The 23,273-nt window shown below is 46.8% G+C and overlaps 1 protein-coding gene across 1 annotated transcript in view; it reads right to left on the bottom strand.

Annotated features, from left to right (window-relative positions):
* LOC136957517 (piezo-type mechanosensitive ion channel component 2-like) overlaps positions 1-22,805 on the bottom strand; it is a 121,058-nt gene extending 98,253 nt beyond the window's left edge. Inside the window, exons 1-4 of the mRNA XM_067251500.1 lie at positions 22,194-22,805; positions 20,261-20,356; positions 17,469-17,594; positions 12,054-12,096 (exon numbers count right to left, since the gene is read on the bottom strand). Coding sequence (XP_067107601.1) covers positions 12,054-12,096; positions 17,469-17,594; positions 20,261-20,356; positions 22,194-22,257 — 329 coding nt within the window. The 5' untranslated portion in view covers positions 22,258-22,805. The remainder of the gene's footprint in view (positions 1-12,053; positions 12,097-17,468; positions 17,595-20,260; positions 20,357-22,193) is intronic.
* Positions 22,806-23,273: the final 468 nt, after the last annotated feature.

Below are 23,273 nucleotides of genomic sequence, written 5' to 3'. Positions count from 1 at the left end.
ACCAATGTTCCATACCCTATTCGGAGACCTTAAAGATCCTGTAAAGTGGACCTGGAAACGAGTTTTAAGTTCGCCACACCACAGAATAATGTGTTATTAACTACCCATCCAAATTCGAATGAAAAAATAACACAGACAAGTATGTTAAATTAGGCTTTGAAATCGTGAAAAAATCAGCAGTCTTCTCTGCTTGTTCGTTGAACAAAATGTATTTGTTCAATGAGTGAAACATACAGATGCATATAAAAGAAATGTTCCCCTGAGCTGTAATAGTAAAAATGGACACCAGAGACAGCAGACAGTGAGATCTCCAACTAGGCTACTTCTAACACATTAGCTACCATTTTACCAAAATACCATCATTCTAAACCGAGTAGCCTAATATCAATTTGCACTAACTCATAGCAGAGATACCTCTGGAAAAGATATCTAGTATAATTATAACAAGCACACAGAACTGAGTGATGAACTGCTGGCGGCGGTGTATGGTCCAGGTGCGACCGGAGGATGAACGGCCGGAGGGGCGATGCTCGGTACGGCTCAGCGCTGCAAGAGAAGCCGTGTGTTGGTGAACCCCGTCTGTCTCTGTTCCATGTTAAAACTGTCCGCCGTGAAATGGTCAGTGCAGAGGCGGCTGTTGGAGTTTATCCGAAGCTTTCCATGAGCGCGGCTCTTCACAAAATCTATCCACCTATTTTTCCTTTCATTATCAATAGGGAACTTAAATGGCGTTGCAGCGCAGCTGGAGTTATTGCATCCAGGGAAGACGCAGTTGCGGGTGGTGGGAGACATCCTGAAGCTAGCTAGCTAGCTGATGTAAGCTACAATAACAGTACAGCAGGAGGAGCCATTCAGTGATTTGACCTAGATAGGGCGAAATGATGTAGATAGGGCATTTTTGGGCTCCGCCCATTAAAACCTGATCTGAAAACGGATGATAAACTGTTCTTTGGTTTAACTCCACATTTCAGTGTGACAAAGTTTTAGCGCTTTGCACATGCTTTCAGGAACTCATTTCACACGTATATAATTTACTTAGAAGCAAAACATGGAATTTACTTTACAGGATCTTTAAGGAACAGTGTGAAATACCCCAAAAACCCAGTCAATCACCCCTTTAAAGGATAGCCTACATAATGTAGTTTCACAGAAATCTGCAAACAACAGGCATACAGGCTACTATGGTCAGTAGCTGCCTGTCACAAACGCAGAAGCCGGATTGTGTAATTTTTTCCTGAAAAACTCACGTTATTCCAACAAATGCTTCATAACAAAAACGTTTAGATTTTTAATTTACAAAATTGACAACATACAGTTAGGTCCATAAGTATTTGGACATTGACACAATTTTCATCATTTTGGCTCTGTATACCACCACAATGGATTTGATTTTCACATTTTATATGTGGCCCCCCCCTTTTTAAGGGACCAAAAATAATTGGACAAACTAACATAATCATAAATCTAATTGTCACTTTTAATACTTGGTTGCAAATCCTTTGCAGTCAATGACAGCCTGAAGTCTGGAACCCATAGACATCACCAGACGCTGGGTTTCGTCCCTGGTGATGCTCTGCCAGGCCTCTACTGCAACCGTCTTCAGTTCCTGCTTGTTCTTGGGGCATTTTCCCTTCAGTTTTGTCTTTAGCAAGTGAAATGCATGCTCAATTGGATTTAGGTCAGGTGATTGACTTAGCCATTGCAGAACATTCCACTTCTTTGCCTTAAAAAACTCTTTGGTTGCTTTCGCAGTATGCTTCGGGTCATTGTCCATCTGCACTGTGAAGCGCCGTCCTATGAGTTCTGAAGCATTTGGCTGAATCTGAGCAGATAATATTGCCCGAAACACTTCAGAATTCATCCTACTGCTTTTGTCAGCAGTCACATCATCGATAAATACAAGGGAACCAGTTCCATTGGCAGCCATACATGCCCACGCCATAACACTACCTCCACCATGCTTCACTGATGAGGTGGTATGCTTTGGATCATGAGCAGTTCCTTCCCTTCTCCATACTCTTCTCTTCCCATCATTCTGGTACAAGTTGATCTTGGTCTCATCTGTCCATAGGATGTTGTTCCAGAACTGTACAGGCTCTTTTAGATGTTTTTTGGCAAACTCTAATCTGGTCTTCCTGTTTTTGAGACTCACCAATGGTTTGCATCTTGTGGTGAACCCTCTGTATTTACTCTGGTGAAGTCTTCTCTTAATTGTTGACTTTGACACAGATACGCCTACCTCCTGGAGAGTGTTCTTGATCTGGCCAACTGTTGTGAAGGGGTTTTTCTTCACCAGGGAAAGAATTCTTCTGTCATCCACCACAGTTGTTTTCCGTGGTCTTCCGGGTCTTTTGGTGTTGCTGAGTTCACCAGTGTGTTCTTTCTTTTTAAGAATGTACCAAACAGTTGATTTGGCCACACCTAATGTTTTTGCTATCTCTCTGATAGGTTTGTTTAGATTTTTCAGCCTAACGATGGCTTGCTTTTAAAGCTGAAAGTCTGCACTTAAAGCACATCTTGATTGTTTCATTTCAAATCCATTGTGGTGGTATACAGAGCCAAAATGATGAAAATTGTGTCAATGTCCAAATACTTATGGACCTAACTGTATGTTAAGAAACATGTCTTTACTCGAAATATTGCCTCAGTTTTCAATTTGAAGCAGTACATCTAACACTGTAGGACATCTCCCATGCCATGGTATCCTCTCTGACTCTGCTTAGGAAAAGATGGATAACGATACGTTTATTAATTCACGCCCATTAACCCCTTAACCAAATTAGATGTGCTTTTAGCTTATGTTGTCACGAGTATCTGGCAGTTTTCAGAAATAAAATTGGTGATTGGATGGTGAAGATATTGAGGCAGGAGCCATGGGAATTTAAGTTCCCATATTCGGAATGGCCGGCTGGAAAGGGCGTGTAGCCTGCAAAGATGGCGGCAATCCCAAATATGCAACAAGGCGTGATGTATCGTTAACCTACAGTGACGTAACTTCGCATTCTCTATAACTACTAGCCTATAACAAATCAGTTGTGTGAGCGTGGTATATGCCCATAATCTTCCCCTTCAGTACTTCATTCAGTATTATTCATGTTATTGGATTTTTTCAGTTAACCGTAGGGCACACATAACACACACACACAGCCTCCCTCCCTTCCTGAGAGTCCCTGTTAATTTTGCCTACTCCTTACCACGTCGTCAACTACTCTCTCTTCCATCTTTTCCTCACTCGCTCCCATGGCCCTGTCATGGTCACTCTCCTCCTCCACGGCTTCTTCCCTGACCATGTCAGTATGTTGTTTCTGCTTCTCTGAGCCATCCACCTTTCCTCCTTCCTCTACAGGTAATGCTGATGTTGAAGCATCTAAAGCCCCCCCCCAAACATGTTCAAATTTTTTGCACATTTTGTGGCATTCGCCTGTAGATTTTTCATCTGTAACTCTAAACCAGCATATGCATCAGCCAACAGCTCGTGTCTCAAGGCCATGCGGGAGGCGATATTATGAACCAGGGGAAAGGGGTTCCTGGATTTGATTGGGTCAGGCCATTGCCAATAAAGAAAATTAACCAATGGGCCGGGCCGCTGTCAGTTCTTTATGGGCCGGCCCAAATTATATCGGCGATTCGGCCCAAAAGTGCGTCGGCCCACAGGGCAAATGCCCGGTGTGCCAGATGGCCAGTCCAGCCCTGATCCTTCTCTATGTTGTCATTTTAAAATTGGTGCTGGGGGTCATAGCCTACCAAGGCTGTAGCCATGGAGTCAACATTGGGGGGGACAACTTAATTTTTTAAATTATAATTTCGTACAGCGTGCGTGGTTGCCTGTCGTAGCATAGCACATTTATATTTTTATATCAATATATTGGGGGAGACATTTTGACCAGATTTTATGATTACGGCCTTGTAGCCTACAACTCCCTGTGCTTTTCAACTTTGAGAAATAATTTGATGTCGTCCATCTCCATTTCTCACTGATTTTCAAAATCAACTTGGGGGTTCTTTCTCGGTAGACTATGTCTGCACGCGTGTGTTGTGTGCAACGCGTGCAACTCGTTTCTCTCAAACAAACAAAACAACTACGGGCATGCTGGGTCAACAGATCAGTCCGTTTATTTTAATTTGGTTTTATCAGGGTAACCACATGGAACGGCCGTTCGTTACCAACATTGTGTAGTTAGGTTTTATATAGAGTGGATACTGTACGTTGGCCTCCAAAGTAATAGAAAAAAATAATTATAAAGTCTACAACTTTACAAATGTTCACCGTAGTCTACAATTAAAATCAAAAATGTTAATAACATGCTTTTTTATACAAATATATTAACTAATATGGTGTATTTTATCATCCTGCAGCCGATTTCGCAAGCGTCTCGCAATTTTTTTTTACCAGCTGCCGAAACGATCGCTACAGATTGCAGGCAATCGCGGCGCTTCGTGGCGCTTCGTGGCCAGTGTGATCGGTCCCATTTGATAACTTGGGTGCCGAAAGAAAAAAGGCCGCGCTTCCAGGCGCTTCGTAGCAGATCGCGGCCAGTGTGTCCCAGGCGTAAGCCCCATTGTACCGAATTTGGTTGCAGTTCCACCAGAGTTCCACTGGGGGTGATCGCCGGCATGAGGCAATGAGTGCAAAATGAAAGGGAGTCTATCGAGCAAGACGGATAAATTGGTCTCTCTCGATAGCCAAACAACTGTCCTGGTCCACGTAACTCTGTCATTGTGGCATTTCGTTCTTCTGTCGTGGACTATTCGTTTTTTCTTCTGGAAAGTCCTGCTTCCTTCAACTGCGTTTTAAGCTTGCGCATAGGCTACTTATTTTAATGTTGTGAAACGTTAACAGCATATATAAGATTATTTCATAGGAATGTCCCTGATTAAAATAAAGAGTAGTGCAAGTCATTACTCTGAATTGTTAACAGAAATGTTTCTTCTTTTCTTCCAACCAAAACGATCAACTTCATGATAATGACAGAGTTACGTGGACCAGGATGGTTGTTACGCTATCGATTTTTACCTTTTACACACAATTTATAATTTTGCATAAGTAGCCTACTACTTGCTACATGATTCGATAGCCAAACAAATGTCCTGGTGCACGTAACTCTGTCAGGCTATTGCATTTTGTACTTCTGTCGAACAATTTCTTATTTCTTGTTAGTTACTGCATCCAATCAGCGACAAAGTGTAGTACCAACCCTTTCCGTTTTGAGTTAATGTAATGTTTTTTTGAGTTAATGTAATGTTGTTTCCCATTTTAGGGAGCGTGTCTTTGTATTGGGGGGAGGTGAGCAAGTCATCCTATTTGGGGGGAGTTGACTCGTATTTGGGGGGAGTGTTTTCATTTGGGGGATGCACTCATGTTAGTGGGTGTGATTTGCACTTCAGGGCCACCATACTCTCGCCTGATTGTCGTTGAGAAATCTCAGATTTGATTGTAGTTTTTGAAAGTTCAACATGGATTATAGGTCGAAAGTTGAATGAACGAGTACTTATGTCCTTTAGATTTCTTCCAGGGTGAGTCATGTTGCACATAACACGCTAGCATTCTGCTAATGAAAGCTGATTGTATGACGTCATAGACATTTTAAAAGGCTTTTTAAAACAAAAAAGCAACTTTAAAAAAATCGAACACCCAGCAGTGTGTATTTTCTTTGCCTCCTATTTCGAATGCCACATTCAAATTACTAGACCAAAAATTATATCCTGAGAAAAGTGGATTTTGAAGGGTATGGGGAGTCAGGTGGCTAAGCGGTTAGGGAATCGGGCTAGTAATCTGAAGGTTGCCAGTTCAATTCCCGGCCGACGTTGTGACGTTGTGTCCTTGGGCAAGGCACTTCACCCTACTTGCCTCGGGGGAATGTCCCTGTACTTACTGTAAGTCGCTCTGGATAAGAGCGTCTGCTAAATGACTAAATGTAAATGTATAGCTCCATAGACCTCCATTCATTCTGAAGTTTCCCGAGAGTGGCAGTTCTCCCCATATTAGACATTCTCTGTTCATACAGTTCATTGATAGTTGATTCTGCCATATTGTTAGAGTTCTGAGAATATATACATGTTACCTATTTTGGCAAAACTCACAGTAATTGCACTGATAAGTAAAATGAGAAACACTACCATAAGAAAAACGTATAGACTGTCTTTCTAAAAAAATTTATGATGAAGACGCTGCACAAATACAATATGTAACAAAGCAAATATTTGTGTTACTTTACATTTAGTCATTTAGCAGACGCTCTTATCCAGAGCACTGTACTTTAATACAGTGTTCAGCTGACTGAACTGACTGGAAAAACAATCGTTTTTTATAGCCCCACCAAAAATCTCAATCCTCCTCTTCCTGTATGACCATGGTTCTTCGTACCCCAGACACATCACCCGAGGCCCGTCTCACTGGTCTCACAAGGTCTTTAGCAACACCCTCAGGCAGTAAAACAAAGGTGCTACTTGCGAACCACTTTCCCTGGTTCGGAGCCGGTTCTTAGGCTGTCGAAAGAGAAAGCACTGGTTCGAGATTAAGCACTGGCTCTGAACCAGAACCCAAAATGCGTTGGTGGAAAAGGGGTAACACATGGTTATACAGGTACCAGTACCCGCCTACCTGTCGGACTACGACCTAAGCGGACCAGGGTCCCAGGGACGGTTCCGTACCCAGGATCTCCAGATTACACAAGATGACCAGCTGCTACCGGAGTCAGGGGCTCCCTCCAGGGCTATATCACCTGAGAGTCAAAGCGGTGTACCAGACCAATGCATGCTGACAGAAGAATGGAGACAGATGCTGGAGACCATGAGAGATGATCAGGAAGATTTACGCCAGCAAATGAGTCAGGTACCAGATTTGACTACCAGGTGGCAGCAAGTGAACCAAGAGAATGCAGTCCTGAAGCAGCAGTCTAGCCAGGTACCAGAACTTGTGGCTGCTCTGCAGGAGATGAAGCAACAGAACATTGAGCTTCGGCAACAATTCCAGAGACTGGTAACAGAGATAAGAGCCCCACCCGTAGCTGCTACACCACAACCACGTCTACGTTCCTGCTTGTCACCAGGCCTGGATGATGGAGGGCAAGAGAGACATCACCCAGCACCGGCTTGGATGCAAGACACAGTGCATCCAGCTGATCGTAGAGAGGCCTATCCCCCCCCTCCTGGCTCAGGTGATGAGCTAGCTGAGGATCTCCTCCGCCTTAGAGTCACACACCAGACGAAAGAAGACCCCTCTGGTACACCATATTATTCTGCCTCTCCCCAAGTAAGTTACCCTCGTGCAGACCAGTATGGTCAGAGAACCCAGCCGCATCAAACCTGGGGAAGGGGAGAGCCTACTGTCCTTACTGTGACGATGACCACTATCTGAACAGCTGTGCTAGCTTCAAGCAGCTGAACAAGGAACAAAAGGTAGCATGGATCAAGGGTAACAACAGGTGCTGGCGTTGTGGTCGCCGTCATCAAGCAGCTAAGTGCACACTAAAGGCCCCTTGCAAGACATGCAACAGAAGACATCTGCTTGTGCTGCACGAGGTGAATGAGAGAGTAGAAGGCAAAGAGCCAGCAACAGAGAACTGTCTCGTAAACACGGCCGGTAAAGTTCTGTATGTCTATCGTCCAGCATACAACTGTAAAGTGCTCTTGAAAATAAGTAAAGTCGTCCTAAGAAATGGTGACAACTCCCTGGAGGCATATGTGATCCTAGATGATGGTTCAGAGCGAACCATCCTTCTCCATGCAGCATTGAAGAAGCTAGGCCTAAAGGGCAAGCCAGAGGAGCTGGCTCTCCGCACCGTCAGACAAGAGCTGCAGACGCTGCACGGGGTGGTCGTGTCGTTCACTACGTCCCCTGTCGCTGAGCCAAAGAAGAAGTACAAGATTCAGAGTGCATTCTCCGCGGAGCAGCTAGGACTGGCAGAGCACACTCATCCTGTCAGCGCACTGCAGCAGAAGTACAGACACTTAGCCGGGTTGCCCCTCAAGCCGCTTAATAGAGTGCACCCGGTGCTGCTGATTGGCTCTGACTGCATACACCTCATCACCCCCATAGAGCCTGTTCGATTGGGTCCACCCGGTGGGCCAGCCGTGGTGAGGACACGTCTGGGATGGACTTTGCAGGGTCCAGCTCAAGACATAAAGCTCAACCTCGATGCACCTCAATGTCTCTTCACATCTATATCATCCCCGACAGAGTTGTGTTCTCATGTGGAGAAGTTGTGGCAGATGGATGTGCTTCCGTATCATAGTGAGAAGTTGGTCGTAAGGTCACGTCAAGACCAGGAAGCCATACACCTGCTTCAAGAGCAGACAGTGAGAGTGAAGGTTGACGGTATTGAGCGCTATGCCACACCTCTCCTTCAAGTCAAACACATGCCTCAGCTACACGCCTCATTGGAGTCTGTGCTGCCGCAACTGAGAGGCATTGAGAAGCGGTTGGTGAAGGCCCCAGAACAAGCTGCCGCCTACGAGGCAGAGATTCACAAGTTAGAAGATGCAGGTTACGTGGTGAAGTTGGAGCCACATCAAGTGGATGAAACTGAGGAGGCATGGTATATACCGCATCATATAGTCCAGCACAATGGAAAGAACCGGGTGGTGTATAACTGCTCATTTCAGTACCCAGGTTGCAATCTGAATGAGCTCCTGCTTTCAGGCCCTGCCTTAGGCTCCTCGTTACTGGCTGTGCTGCTACGTTTCCGAGAGCACTCCATCGCCTTCAGCAGTGACATACGTGGGATGTTTCACCAGGTGCGGCTGCTCCCGAAGGATAGACCCTTGCTGCGGTTCCTGTGGCGAGACCTACAGCGAGACAGTCCGCCAAGGGTGTATGAGTGGCAAGTCCTTCCCTTCGGAACAACCTGCAGTCCATGTTGTACAACGTTCGCATTACAGAAGCACGTGTTTGACCATACCCAGCCAGATGACGATGTTCGAGCTGCTATCGAGAAGTCATTCTACATGGATAACTGTCTGCATAGCCTCAGATCACAAGAAGCTGCCAGGGGTCTGGTAGACAAAATGCGCTATCTCCTGGCCGAAGGGGGATTTGAGTTGAGACAGTGGGCGAGTAATGACTCATCCATCATTACTCACCTTCCCTCCGAAGTCAGATTGGACAGCTCTGAGCTATGGCTCAGTCACGGTCAACCAGATGTCCAGGAGCCTGCCCTTGGTTTGCACTGGCACTGTCAGTCCAACACCCTTGCCTACAAGCATCGTACAGACGAGTATTCTGTAGCCACAATGAGGAACATATATAAAGTCCTAGCCAGCCAATATGATCCTCTTGGCTACATTGTGCCATACACAACCAGAGCAAAGGTCCTTGTGCAACGCTTATGGGACAACCAACGAGAGTGGGATGACCCACAACTACCACAAGAGTTACTAAGTTTGTGGTGCTCATGGGAATCAGAGCTGGAACACCTGCCAAAGATAAAGCTACCCAGGTGTTACACCAGCCCAGAGATGGACCACCTCAGCAGTGTAAGAAATATCCATGTGTTTTGTGATGCTTCAGAGCAAGCATATGGATCTGTGGCCTATCTCAGGACTGAGAATATAGGGGGTAGAGTGAAGGTCTCCTTCCTTGCTGCCCGGTCCCGAGTAGCTCCCAAGAAACAACAATCCATCCCTCGTCTTGAGCTGTGTGGAGCCCTCACCGGTGCTCAGCTCTTTAAGGTCATCGCTACTGAGTTGACCCTCCCCATCCGTAGCTGCATCTTGTGGTCTGACTCAACAACTGTTCTTACATGGTTGCTGTCCGACTCATGCCACCACAACGTTTTTGTTGGCACTCGAGTGGCGGAAATCCAAGAGCTGACAGGTTCTGCAACATGGCGCTATGTCCCATCCAGAGACAACCCGGCCGATGACTCGAGGACTCGCTCTACAGGAACTGGGTGGTGATAGCCGTTGGACCCAAGGCCCAGCGTTCCTGAAGTTGCCGTTAACGGGGTGGCCTGAACAACCAAGTTTATCATGCAACGAGTCTGAAAGTGAGGCAAAACAACCTGCTGTTACTGTTCTGACAATCTCAAGTCCGTCCCTGTCTGACATACAGGAACACCTGACTCTGCAAGACTACTTAGAAGCCACTGCACGCCAACTTCAGGGGGCAACGGATCCTGCAGCCCCCCTGACAGCTGATGACTATGTTGTTGCTGAAAGGGAAGCCCTGCTACAGGCACAAAGAGACTCCTTTCCTAATGAAGTAGCCCAGTTGATGGCTAGTAAATCGGTGCTAAAATCTATCCGTCTTATGTCTCTTGCTCCAGAGCTTGACAAGGCAACAGGACTCATCAGAGTTGGTGGGCGCCTCCGCCGCAGCAGCGACCTCACATCGGATGCGATGCACCCTATTGTCCTTGACCCTCAGCATCCACTTACCCGGTTGATCATACAGGATTACGATATCAAACTACATCATCCTGGTCCATAGAGGGTGTTCGCTGACATCAAGAGACGATATTGGGTTCTATGCGGGCGTGAGGAGGTACGTCGCCATCAGAGGAAATGTGTAGGTTGCAAGAAGAGAGGTCGTCCAGATCCGCCCAAGATGGCCGACCTTCCCCCAGCGAGACATCGCATCTTCAAGCCTGCATTCTACTCTACGGGTGTTGATTGTTTTGGGCCATATGTTGTCAAGATTGTCCGCTTCAAGATCAACTGGCCGGTCAACAGATTAGGTTCAGCTTCAACCCGCCAGGATCGCCGCACTTCGGAGGATGTTGGGAAAGAGAGATCCGCTCTCTCAAAACTGCACTCCAAGTTACCATAGGGGCCCAAACAGTCACCGAGGAGGTGCTACACACTGTCCTTATCGAGATTGAGGGGATTCTCAATTCCAAGCCTCTTGGGTACACCTCGTCAGATGTGGCGGACCTTGACCCCATCACCCCAAATTGTCTCCTTATGGGGCGGCGGGATGCCTCCCTACCACAGGTCGTTTACGACAGCTCTGAGATGTTGGGTCGGAAAAGATGGCGACATAGTCAGATACTAGCTTATCACTTCTGGAAACATTTCCTTAGGTACTACCTTCCAGGACTCCAGGCCCGGCTGTGAAATATTTTACTGTTTTTCCACAGGCACACTCTTGCACTTCATGCACTTGCACTTTGAGTTTCATGTTGTTTAATTGTAACTTGTTTAACTGCATGCTCTTATGGTTCTTCCCTTTGGCACTTATTTGGTTTTTCACAAGGTATGCTTAATTTTTTGGCTGCTCGCAATGTTTGGGGCTATGATCAGTGACCTATGCTCTTTTGTAAATCTCTCTCTTGGAAGTTGCTTTGGATAAAAGCATCTGCTAAATGCATAAATGTAAATGTAAATGTTGTTGCTAAAGGCGGAGATTCAGCTCTTTCAGGCGACACGCTCCCCCAGTCTCAAGCAGACAAGACTGCTGATTTTCTCACAATTTCAAAGCCTAATTTAACATTCTTGTCTGTTTTTTATTTCATTCGAATTTGGATGGTAGTTAACATCACATTCTTCTGTGGTGTGATTAACTTAAAACTAATTTTCAATTCCACTTTACCGCATCTTCAAGATATTCAGCTAAGAATGGGGCATACCACACAGTTTTTTTCTTGGATTTTGGGCTGTGGAAAGTGGAAAATGTACTCTCCCCTCTAAACCCCTGGGGTACTTGCAATCGGATTTGTATGTTCCGTATGGCATTTTGCGCCTTAAAGACCGAAAGCTTGACGGAGCTTCAAGTAGTGACCGGTAGCTAAGGTAGGATTGGTCAAAGCCGTTTTGGGGCAGAGCTTTTGCGATAGGTCTGAGTTTGAACGGGTGAGAAGTGAATGAGACCAATTGGTAAATAAGATGCCATTTTAAAGGCCATTGGTTTTTAAGATGAACAAAAGTGTGCTAAAGTATGTGATTTGTTTTTGCAAAAACATTATTTTGAATTGCTATTTGAGCAAAAACAATGGAATTGGCTTAGAGTTTAGCGGTCTACAGTCTTGTTCATACGTGAGCTTCACGGTTTCAGAATTGTGTACATAGTAAAAAAAACTATATAATACTACAATTTGAGTACATATTGACCTTACCTCTCCAGGCCAAGCTGTCTCAGTGATTTCTCCCAGGCTGAACCTGTAACAACAACACAGTTCCATTAGCTCGTTCATCCCAGGATCCTCCAGCTCGCCAGGCACACACTGACACACACTCTAGATTCTTTTGGTCCAACATCTTATATCCCTCATCTTTTTAATTGCAGGAGTGTGGTCACCGGTTGACTGCCATGTCCCAAATGGAGCCAATACAAGTGCCGCTGGGGCCTTGTTTATATCAGGATCCATCGTGTTCTCTTCAAATGTAGAGTTTAAGAAAGTATTGTATGCTTATTGTAGGTGTGGTTGTGAGACAAAATATTAAAACAATGTCATTGACTTTAGTTTGCGCCTGTATTTTACAAGGTTAGGTTATTCAAACTAAATGTGTCTGTTAAATAACTTATTTCTGTAATAATATCTCAGTACAGATTTGTTTGTGTTTTACCAGTTGACAGTCTCCTGTGGATTTGCACAGGGGACTGCTTAGTTTACAATCAGGACTGTTGTGGATTTGCTATTTTCAGTCAGCACATGCCTTGTCTGCCAGTTGACCAACAGCAGGCTAACATCAATCCAACTCAGAAAAAGAGATTTCAGTAGTGAGTCATAAAATTACAGGATTATAATACACACATTGGGGGTTTTAAATCCAGTGTGTGTATCTCTGTGTATTATTACAGGTTAGATGTATTTATAGAGTTGGGCTGTGCATCCTGTGGAAGATGATGCTTATCAAGGTTACTGACAGAACACAACACACATTCAAACATCCATGCACACACACAAACACACACCCATCCCCCACACGCTTACACACACTCATACACAAAGGTTTCAAAGTTTCTATTTTAGCTGGCAGGCCTTCAGTGTGGTAAGAGATGAAAGGTCTTCTGGTTTCTGGCATCTAGAGAAATCCAACACACACATATGCACACACACACACACATACCCACGCTTGTGCACACACACATACCCATGCTTGTGCACACACACTTGCCCCAGTGCAGAAAACAAAGGCCCATTAATCAGCACAGAAAGGAGGAGGAGGGAGGTCTTACTAAGTGGCTCTGTTCTGGGATCCCACAACTTCTATCAGCTGCCCTGCTGCAACTGGACTTCTATCAGAATCAATACCGTTCTCTTCAAATGTAGAGTTTAAAAAGTAAAATATGTTCTCACATTATGTTATCCTCTTCTGTCCCATCCCTGATGTGGCCAGTGTTGTCAAAGTGACCACTGCAGATGTACTATATTTCACATCCTAATTCCCTTCCTCTACCCCGGAGCCTCTGATAACCCTACACACCCAGACCACTCAAAGCACAAACTCTGATTCTGTCCCTCTACCCCAGACCCCAGAACCCCATGACCTCCTCAAACCTCCCAATACTCTCCAGACCCTCCAGACCTCCCCAGACCCTCCAGACCTCTTTAGACCCCTCAGACCTCCCCAGACCCTCCAGACCTCTTTAGACCCTCCAGATCTCCCCAGACCCCCCAGACCTCCCCAGACCCTCCAGACCTCTTTAGACCCTCCAGATCTCCCCAACCCCCCAGACCTCCCCAGACTTTCCATGACCTCCAGCCCTCCATACCCTCCAGACCTCCCCAGACTCTCCAGCCCCTCCAGCCCTCCCCAGACTCTCCAGCCCCGTACAGACCCTCCAGACCTCCCCAGACCCTCCAGACCTCCCCAGACTCTCCAGCCCCTCCAGCCCTCCCCAGACTCTACAGCCCTCCCCAGACCCTCCAGACCTCCCAGACCTCACCAGATCCTCCAGCCCTCCCCAGACTCTCCAGCCCCTCCAGACCTCCCCAGACTCTCCAGCCCTCCCCAGACTCTCAAGACCCTCCAGCCCTCCCCAGACTCTCCAGCCCTTCCCAGACTCTCCAGACCCTCCAGACCTCATTAGACCCTCCAGATCTCCCAATACTCTCCATACCCTCCAGCCTTCCCCAGACTCTCCATACCCTCCAGACCTCCCCAGACCCCCCAGACCCTCCAGACCTTCCAGACCTCCCCAGATCCTCCAGCCCTCCCCAGACTCTCCAGCCCCTCCAGACCTCCCCAGACTCTCCAGCCCTCCCCAGACTCTCAAGACCCTCCAGCCCTCCCCAGACTCTCCAGCCCTTCCCAGACTCTCCAGACCCTCCAGACCTCATTAGACCCTCCAGATCTCCCAATACTCTCCATACCCTCCAGCCTTCCCCAGACTCTCCATACCCTCCAGACCTCCCCAGACCCCCCAGACCTCCCCAGACCCTCCAGACCTCTTTAGACCCTCCAGATCTCCCCAGACCCCCCAGACCTCCCCGGACTCTCCATACCCTCCAGACCTCCCCGACCCTCCAGACCTCCCCAGACTATCCAGCCCCTCCAGCCCTCCACAGACTCTCCATACCCTCCAGCCCTCAACAGACTCTCCATACCCTCCAGACCTCCCCAGACCCTCCAGACCTCCCCAGACTCTCAATACCCTCCAGACCTCCCCAGACCCTCCAGACCTCCCCCGACTCTCCAGCCCTCCCCAGACTCTCCAGACCTCTTTAGACCCCCCAGACCTCCCCAGACCCTCCAGACCTCCACAGACCCTCCAGACCTCTTTAGACCCTCCAGATCTCCCCAGACCCCCCAGACCTCCCCAGACTCTCCAGACCCTCCAGACCTCGTTAGACCCTCCAGATCTCCCCAGACCCCCCAGACCTCCCCAGACTCTCCATACCCTCCAGCCCTCCCCAGACTCTCCATAGCCTCCAGCCCTCCCCAGACTCTCCAGACCCTCCAGACCTCCCCAGACCTGTCCAGATCCTCCAGCCCTCCCCAGATTCTCCAGCCCCTCCAGCCCTCCCCAGACTCTCCAGCCCTCCCCAGACTCTCCAGCCCCTCCAGCCCTCCCCAGACTCTCCAGACCCTCCAGACCTTCCAGACCTCCCCAGATCCTCCAGCCCTCCCCAGATTCTCCAGCCCCTCCAGCCCTCCCCAGACCCTCCAGACCTCCCCAGATCCTCCAGCCCTCCCCAGACTCCCAAGACCCTCCAGACCTCCCCAGACCCTCCAGACCTCCCAAGACTCTCCAGCTCCTCCAGCCCTCCCCAGACCATCCAGCCTTCCCCAGACCCTCCAGACCTCCCCAGACCAGCGGTGTTGGAGGTGTAGAAGTACAGGAAGTAGTGACGATAGCTACAGGAGACAAAAGCATGTTTGCGTGAATGACTTCTTCCTGTTTGGCTCTGAGTTTCCTCTCCATGTTGATGTATATTATAGATTTAGGAGAGGAGTCAAACCTGATGTCATGATTAGTTGCACTTGGTAGAGACCATATGTGAGCTCCATGAAATAATTACAATAAACAAATAACTGTAACCCCTGACCTAATCTAAAGTATCACACTGAGATCCATAAGCTGTTACATGTCCTAACTCTGCTGGGCCTACCTACTCTAACTCTATTGGGTCTACCCTCTCTAACACTGCTGGGTCCACCCATTGTAAATAACTTTCAACACTTACTCAGCACTGGGCTTCTGCTAACAACGACACTCCAGTCAGTCAGTCAGTTTGTTTGGGGAGGTCTTGATCACTTACAGCGTGGCCTGTATTTTGGATAATTGGGTAGGCTTTAACAAGCTGTGCTCTGATTGGCTCCGCTTTAACAAACTCGGCTTGATTGGCTGACTATTCTTTTAGACAGTCTTCTTTAATCTCAGCCCCATCTTGAGTGCAGATGTTAAGGTTTATTGCCATTTGTGTGTGTGTTTGTGATTGTGTGTGTGTGCATGTCCATGTAGCTTTACCCAAATGTGGTCTGAGACCTGCCCCCACCCATGATCACCTTTGACCAGTGTCAGTAACCTTCCAGAACATTGTTTTATCTGGTTTGTGGTGGGCAAAACAATCTCAACAATGAACTAAACAGAGGAGTCAGGTGGCTGAGCGGTTAGGGAATCGGGCCAGTAATCCGAAGGTTGCCAGTTCGATTCCCGGTCATGCAAACTGACGTTGTGTCCTTGGGCAAGGCACTTCACCCTACTTGCCTCGGGGGAATGTCCCTGTACTTACTGTAAGTCGCTCTGGATAAGAGCGTCTGCTAAATGACTAAATGTAAATGTAAACTAGAACACCACAACATTTTAGAACCTTGCAATACTGGTTACACTAGTCTTGACATAGAACAGCTAGGGTTAGGGTTAGGGTTAAATAAGAACTAAATAAGAAGACTTTACTTTTGTTACTTGATAACAAAGTAACAAAAGTATTCCTTTCAAATAGCCACTGCCCAAGCTGGAGCGGGTTAATGACTGACAATTCAAGATAGAGCAGACGCGGAGATCCAGTATTAGAATTCCAACAAAAATAGCATTTATTATGCATTAATGTCAACAAAAATATTTCCTGTGGCATTTCAGTGCAAACAAAATACTAATTGTTTCTTTTAGTCTGCAGTAGTTTGTGTTTGTTTGTGGTCGAAAAGCTGTTCCACTACCCCGTCTAAACAAGGATTCTACGGTGGCCGACATGTGCAAACGCGCTGCAAATTATGAAAACACATGCAAATAGACAAAACACAAGCAAATTAAGAAAACATCTTCATGAACTTGACAACACATGCACAGCATTCAGCAAACGCGCTGCAAATACACACAACACAACCAAATACATAAACGCGCTGCAAATACATAAACGCGTTTCAAAAACGAAAGCACGCAAACCAAAAATGCTGCAAATACATAAACGCGTTGCAAAAACGAAAGCACGCAAACCAAAAACGCTGCAAATACATAAACGCATTGCAAAAACGAAAGCACGCAAACCAAAAACGCTGCAAATACATAAACGCGTTGCAAAAACGAAAGCACGCAAACCAAAAACGCTGCATAAAGAGAGAGAACATATGAGAGGTTTGTTTTGGAAATGGGACCAAAATCGAAGTTGCTCTTTTGAAAAACTGTAAAAGAGGAGGGCCACATGTAAAAATGAATACTAACCATTTTATGTTTATGTATTTGGTTGTGTTGTGTGTATTTGCAGCGCGTTTGCTGAATGCTGCGCATGTGTTGTCAAATTCATGAAGGTGTTTTCTTAATTTGCAGCGCGTTTGCACGTCGGCCACCGTAGGATTCTATTTCCAAAAGGTGCCACTGCTTTCCTCTGATTGAATAGGCACCTCCCTTGGCTAACACAGAATCCCCCCCCCCCCCCCCCCCCCCCCCCAAAAAAGTAGCGTACATTAACATTCAGATTCATACATGCACAAACCATAATTTTTAAAGATTTCTCAGGCCTAATCAATGTGAAGTTAATTGTGGCTCCAACAACCATATAGGAACACTAGAGTTCTCTAACACTTTGCTGCCAGAAGTTTGGCCAGGTTCTGGTGTGCGGGTTTAGGGTTAGTTGAGTCAATCTTACAGTTAAAGCTAGGCTCCATGCGTCCGTTGGCCAGCAAGCTGGAGATGGTGATCTGGTAGGTGATCTGCATGAGCAGGAAGCTCAGGCTGGTGACGCACAAGGACTTCAGCAGACTGCCTGTACGACCTGGAAAGATGACACACAGGGAGATTCAGACATCCACAACAGACAAGTAGAGGTGACATTACCATGTTTCTGATTTGTAGAACATCTTTGTCATGAAGCCAATAGGAGCAGCAGAAGATTTCAAGGTGCAGTAGAGAGGGAGACACATGATACAAGAAGTTTGATTGAGGAGCAACTGTAAGAGGTGTGTGTGTTTGTGTCTGCATGTGTGTGTGCCTATATGGATGCAGGACAGGTAGCCTGAAGACCCTCAAACATGTTGAGTCCAGCATGGTTCTCTCAGCTTTCTTTCTGCTTACTGCTTGAACTTTCACCTCTTTCAACTTAGGGTTGAGTCATCCAGCAGCAGCTCCTCCTGGCTAGCTGGCTGCAGTTCCAGAGCTGGCTGCTTTAGTCATAAACACAACATCTGACTGCAGAGGCCAGAGATACATGCAAAGTGGTCATGCTTAGGTAAGGAAAGGAGGGACAGAAGAACAGAAGGGGGGGAGGAGAGAAATGAGAGAATAACCCCGTTTAAGAGCCACAGCTGCTGTCACCAGGGTCCTGACAGCTGTTGTTGTAACACTTTGATTGTGTTTAAAACCTTTATGGAAACCTAGAAAAACCCAAGGCCCAGACAGAAGGAAAAAACAAGACTGCAAAAACTCTGCTATGGCTAACACTGGCTTACAACAGTGTTTTGCTTAAGCTGATGTTGGGGCTAGTCAGCTTCAGGGTAACAACAGAACTGTTGTAGCTTGACTCCATCAGGAAAACAGCCATCCAGTATCTAATCATGCTTCATGATGTGACACAGCCCTTGAACCCACGCAGCCCTCCAGACCACAAGCTGCCAAAGAATCTGTTTCAGGAACAAAGCAGCTTCAGCCATGAGACTGGGAACTATGCCTCAGACTACAGACAGGCAGACAGGCAAGCAGGCAGGCAGGCAGGCAGCGAGGTAGGGGGGTAGGCAGACAGACAGGCAGACAGAAGGCAGGGGGGTAGGAAAGCTGACAGGCAGGCAGGTAGGTAGGAGGGTAGGCAGACAGACAGGCAGACAGACAGAAAGGCAGGGGGTAGGCAGGCTGACAGGCAAGCAGGCAGGGAAGCAGATAGAGGACCTGGTAGAGGAGCAGTTAGGCTAGGGTGAGGTTTAGAGGCGGGGGCAGGCTGAGGGAGAAGCTGGCTGAGATCATCAGGGCTAGCTGACACACAAGGTCAGGGTGATTGTGTTGCAGTGGATTGTGGGAGACACAGGAACAGGAAGTGCCAGCTCCTAAAGGACGCTGAGTCATTGACTTCCTGGGAAAAACAGACGAAAATCAGACCCACAAACTGAGAACCAGGGGCCCCTAGCAACGACCCCTCTGTCACAGTGACAACCTCCCTATTGAGTTGTTTCCTCAGGAAAGCCTTGTGTCTCCTATATACTTCACAGGTCCATGGTGTGTGTGTGTGATAAAGAGAGAAAGAGGGAGGGAGAAAGGGAGAGAGATAAAGGAAAGGGAGAGAATGCAAGAGGGACTGAGAGAAGGACAGAGAGAGGGAGAGAGATGGAGAAGGAAAGGGAGAAAGGGACAGGGAGGGAGGGAGGGACAATGAAAGAGGAGGGCAGAGCAAGAAACAGAGAGAAAGAGAGAGAGTTGTTTGACATGAACTGTCAATGACATCTCTGTGGTTTTTTGTTCTAGTGGGGAGGAAGACATTCATTGTAAGCCCCAAGGCAAAGAGTTTCCTTCCCTACAAACACAAAAACACACACACAAATACGCCCTCACTCATTCATTCTCCCTTCTTCTCCAACACACAACCCCCCTTACACACACACCTCACACACAAACACGTGTTGCATGTTGGGGCAAGTGTGTGTAAGTGTGTGAAGCCAGAGCTGGAGAACACAGAGGCCTGTGAGGTAGTAGTAGACAGTAGTACTGTGACAAGACAGAAGTCTGTAGTACTGTGAGGACTGTGACCCTAGAGTGAACAGTAGAGGCCAAGTCCTGGCTCAGAGAGAGACAATAAAGCCAAGTTGTTTTCTGGTCTGAAACTCCTAGATTCAACCTAGTCCTGCATTATCACAGCTCTCCCTCCTATTCCAGATTATAGGAGCATGGGACTCAGTCCAAACCCAGACAGACTGGCGGAGCCCAAGCAGGCATGAGTCAGATCCAGAGGATGTCTTAAACCCTAACCCTGAGCCTAGCACTTAGAGGACACCAGGCTGAGATTCAAATCACTAAATGAATTTCTTCCTTTCACTGTCTCTTTATCTCTCCTATTGCCCCTCCCCTCACTCTCCTATTGCCCCTCCCCTCACTGTCCCCCAACCCTCTTCTTCTACCTCAACGATCTCCTCCCCTCTCAACCATTTCTCCCCTCTCTCTCCTTTCTCTTTGTCTCTCCCCTCTCTCTCCCTTCTCTCCACTCTCTCTCCCCTCTCTCTTCTACTCCCTACTTCCCTTGCTACTCCTCAGCACCCTTGTAGACCAGTGCTGTTTCTCCCATGTGCAGCAACCCTAAACATATGAGGTGGAGATTAGAAGCCTTGTTTAAGAAGCAGGGTGTGTGTGAAGTCAGTTACCTAAACATTAGTTACCCTTCGGTAGCCACCATATACTCTGAATGGGGAGTTTATGTAGGTTATGTACTGAGGTTAGAAACCCCCCTGGCCCGGTTCCTACCCTGCATGGTGGTTCTGCTGGGTTCTGAGAAGAGTGGGATGAGCAGGAGGTAGATGAGGTAGACCAACGACAGCCCACTGTACCGGAACAGACATGCTGCAAAACACAAACACATGTCAGAATATACACAACACACAAGGCACCCCAAAACATCTTCCAACTCAGAGCAGACATACAGCACAAAACACACACTTCCTGGGACATGTTGTTGAGTAATAAACTGCAGTGCTGTAGTTAATTATAAAGAAGCCAAGACACTCAGCAGTGAGGGTTCTGATTATAGAGTCTAACTGTATATCTACTAAAGGAAACACTCCTGCAGTCTATAGTAATCTGCATTCTATGCATGCATACATCCATATCCATCCACAAACCTAGTTCACCTAGAATGTACAAACCCTCTCTAGTCCACCTACTAAACCTCCCTGGTTCACCTAGTGTGTACTAACCCTCTCTAGTCCACCTAGTGTGTACTAACCCTCTCTAGTCCACCTAGTGTATACTAACCCTCTCTAGTTCACCTAATGTGTACTAACATTCTGTAGTTCACCTAATGGGTACTAACTCTCTCCAGTCCACCTAGTGTGTACTAACCCTCTCTAGCCCACCTAGTGTGTACTAACCCTCTCTAGTCCACCTAGTGTATACTAACCCTCTCTAGTTAACCTAATGTGTACTAACATTCTCTAGTTCACCTAATGGGTACTAACCCTCTCTAGTCCACCTAGTGTGTACTAACCCTCTCTCGTCCACCTAGTGTGTACTAACCCTCTCTAGTTCACATAATGTGTACTAACCCTGTGCTCCTTTCATCTTGGCCATATTCAGACTGCTGCAGCACAGTCCAGAATCCCAGACAGACCCCAGCTACAGAGCTGGGGGTAGGGGGCTGGAGTCTTTGGACACACAAAAGGTCCTTTCAGGTGCAGTATGTGTGTGTGTGGTGGGGGGATCAGAGCCATATATCTGGCTCTGGCTGGAGGTTTCATGAGCAGCCTCAAATACAGACAGGAAACAGTTTAGATAAAACTGTATGAATAGTCTGACTATGATGTCAAGGGACAGAGGACAGAGTAAGGGGAGCTGGAGGATTAACATTGTAATATTAATTTATTAATCTACATTCACTGTATTTCCTTCTCCCCCTCCACCCTCCCTCCTTCTGTGCCTCTCACTCTGCTTATCACTCTATTTCTCTCTCCAGTCCGTCTCTTTCATAATGTCATGCCTAACATAACTTCTTGTTTTAAGGCAGAGTCTGGAAAACACAGAGAAACATCTGCACGATTGATTAGAATATTCTGAAGGTGAAGGACATGATCATCTTGACATTAACAGAGGTCTTAGCCTGTATCTCCGAGACTAATGGGATGGGCACATCTGTAACTACCCCACTCTCATGATATGTGTGTTGTGCTATTGAGTGTATCTGCAACAATAGTGCTGTATCTGTTGTTCTGTCTGATGAGAATAGTAGGCCTATGTGTTGTGACAGGGCACCTTTCGCAAAATTAATTCGTTATTCATTCATTATGTGATTGATATGGAATATACAATTCACATTCAACAGACAAATTTATGCAGCAGAGAGTAACAACCGAACACATTGTTTGAATTATATTATTTTAATTTCTCGCATTTTCAGCAGAAAGCTCTGAGATGGGAACCCATTTGTTATTTAATCCATCAAAACTAGCCTTTTGCCAAGCGCAGAAACATTTACGTAGGCAACAAAATTGTTTATCTGGTCAAACTGTTTATTCCGAAGTGGAGAATTAGTATGTACATTATCAACAGACATCTCAAATCAACTTCAGATGTGATAATCATTTTTTACTTTCTTATGAATAGGTACATTAGACTGCTTTCCAGATTTGTGCACATTGCAATTTTAGGACTAAATAAAATAAAATGTTCTGATATTTTAACATACTTGCAGCGAGACAAACTGGAAGCAGGAGTCTGAAGATGAGCCCGCACACCAGTTCGGAGGCCATCGCTGCTTATCCAACACACCCACACTTCTAGTTATCTCCGCGCTGTTGTCCAGTCCTGTCGAAATTCTGGGTGAGAGAGCATTGTCCCGTTCTAGTCTCTTGCGTACTCCGGTTGAGATTGTCAGCTCCGACAGACTGAGAAGTTTCCCTGCTGCGCTCTGTCCCACTTCAGCAGGAGACCACACTCGACACCTCCAACATCTGTAGCGAAGCAGTCTTCAGGCGCTAGGAGAGGCTACAACACAACAAGCCACTGCACAGAAGGCTCTGTTGAGTTTGTTAAGTATTCATATTCACCCAACACATCATAGAACTGGATCGTGTTAAAACCGTCACAATTTGAAACATCTTAACTTTTCTTTTGGAGTTGCGTAAGAGTTCATCACATTGTCCTTCTCCGTGCCTTTGGAACAACACAGCCCTGGCGCATACTCTGCACAGCTGTAGCTTGTAAGGACCTAACTGGCCTCCTCAATAGAGGGCGGAGTTAGACACCGACGCCTGGCTTTACGGAACATCTAGACCCGCCCAGGAGGGCCCCGCAGGCGTGGCAGTCGCATTCCAAGTTTCCTCCGGGTCAGGTAACTCAAACCCCCGCAGATTTCACGTCTCCTCTAAACTAAGGCTTGCCTGTTTACAAGTCAGTCTTGGCTTTGAAATACACATGCTTATAACACAGCTAGTCAACGTGGTTAGGTCTGTAAAATGTTGGCAATTAAGGTTTTTTCCACAGAAAGCCCTATGGAGTGGAATGCGGTTCTCAAAGAACCCGCTTGAATTAAATTTTCAGCACACAAAAAAAGAAACAAGAAATGATCAGCGTGGCCTTTGAATCTTCATTGGATTGCGCAACAGTTGAGAATAGTACAAAAGTTAATAGTAGTGAATACACGCCCCTGGTGAAGGTTCCCAGACATGAACAGGTGGACCACACTGTCATCTAGAGGCCAGAGAGCAGCAGAGGTCAATACCACTCAGGGGTCTTCCCCTACTAGAGGACTGGAAAGAAATACATG

The sequence above is a fragment of the Osmerus mordax genome, chromosome 15 (assembly GCF_038355195.1).
Source record: "Osmerus mordax isolate fOsmMor3 chromosome 15, fOsmMor3.pri, whole genome shotgun sequence".
Taxonomy (NCBI): Eukaryota; Metazoa; Chordata; class Actinopteri; order Osmeriformes; family Osmeridae; genus Osmerus; species Osmerus mordax.
Note: the sequence above shows the minus strand (reverse complement) of the source record. Positions and strands in the feature narration are given on the sequence as shown.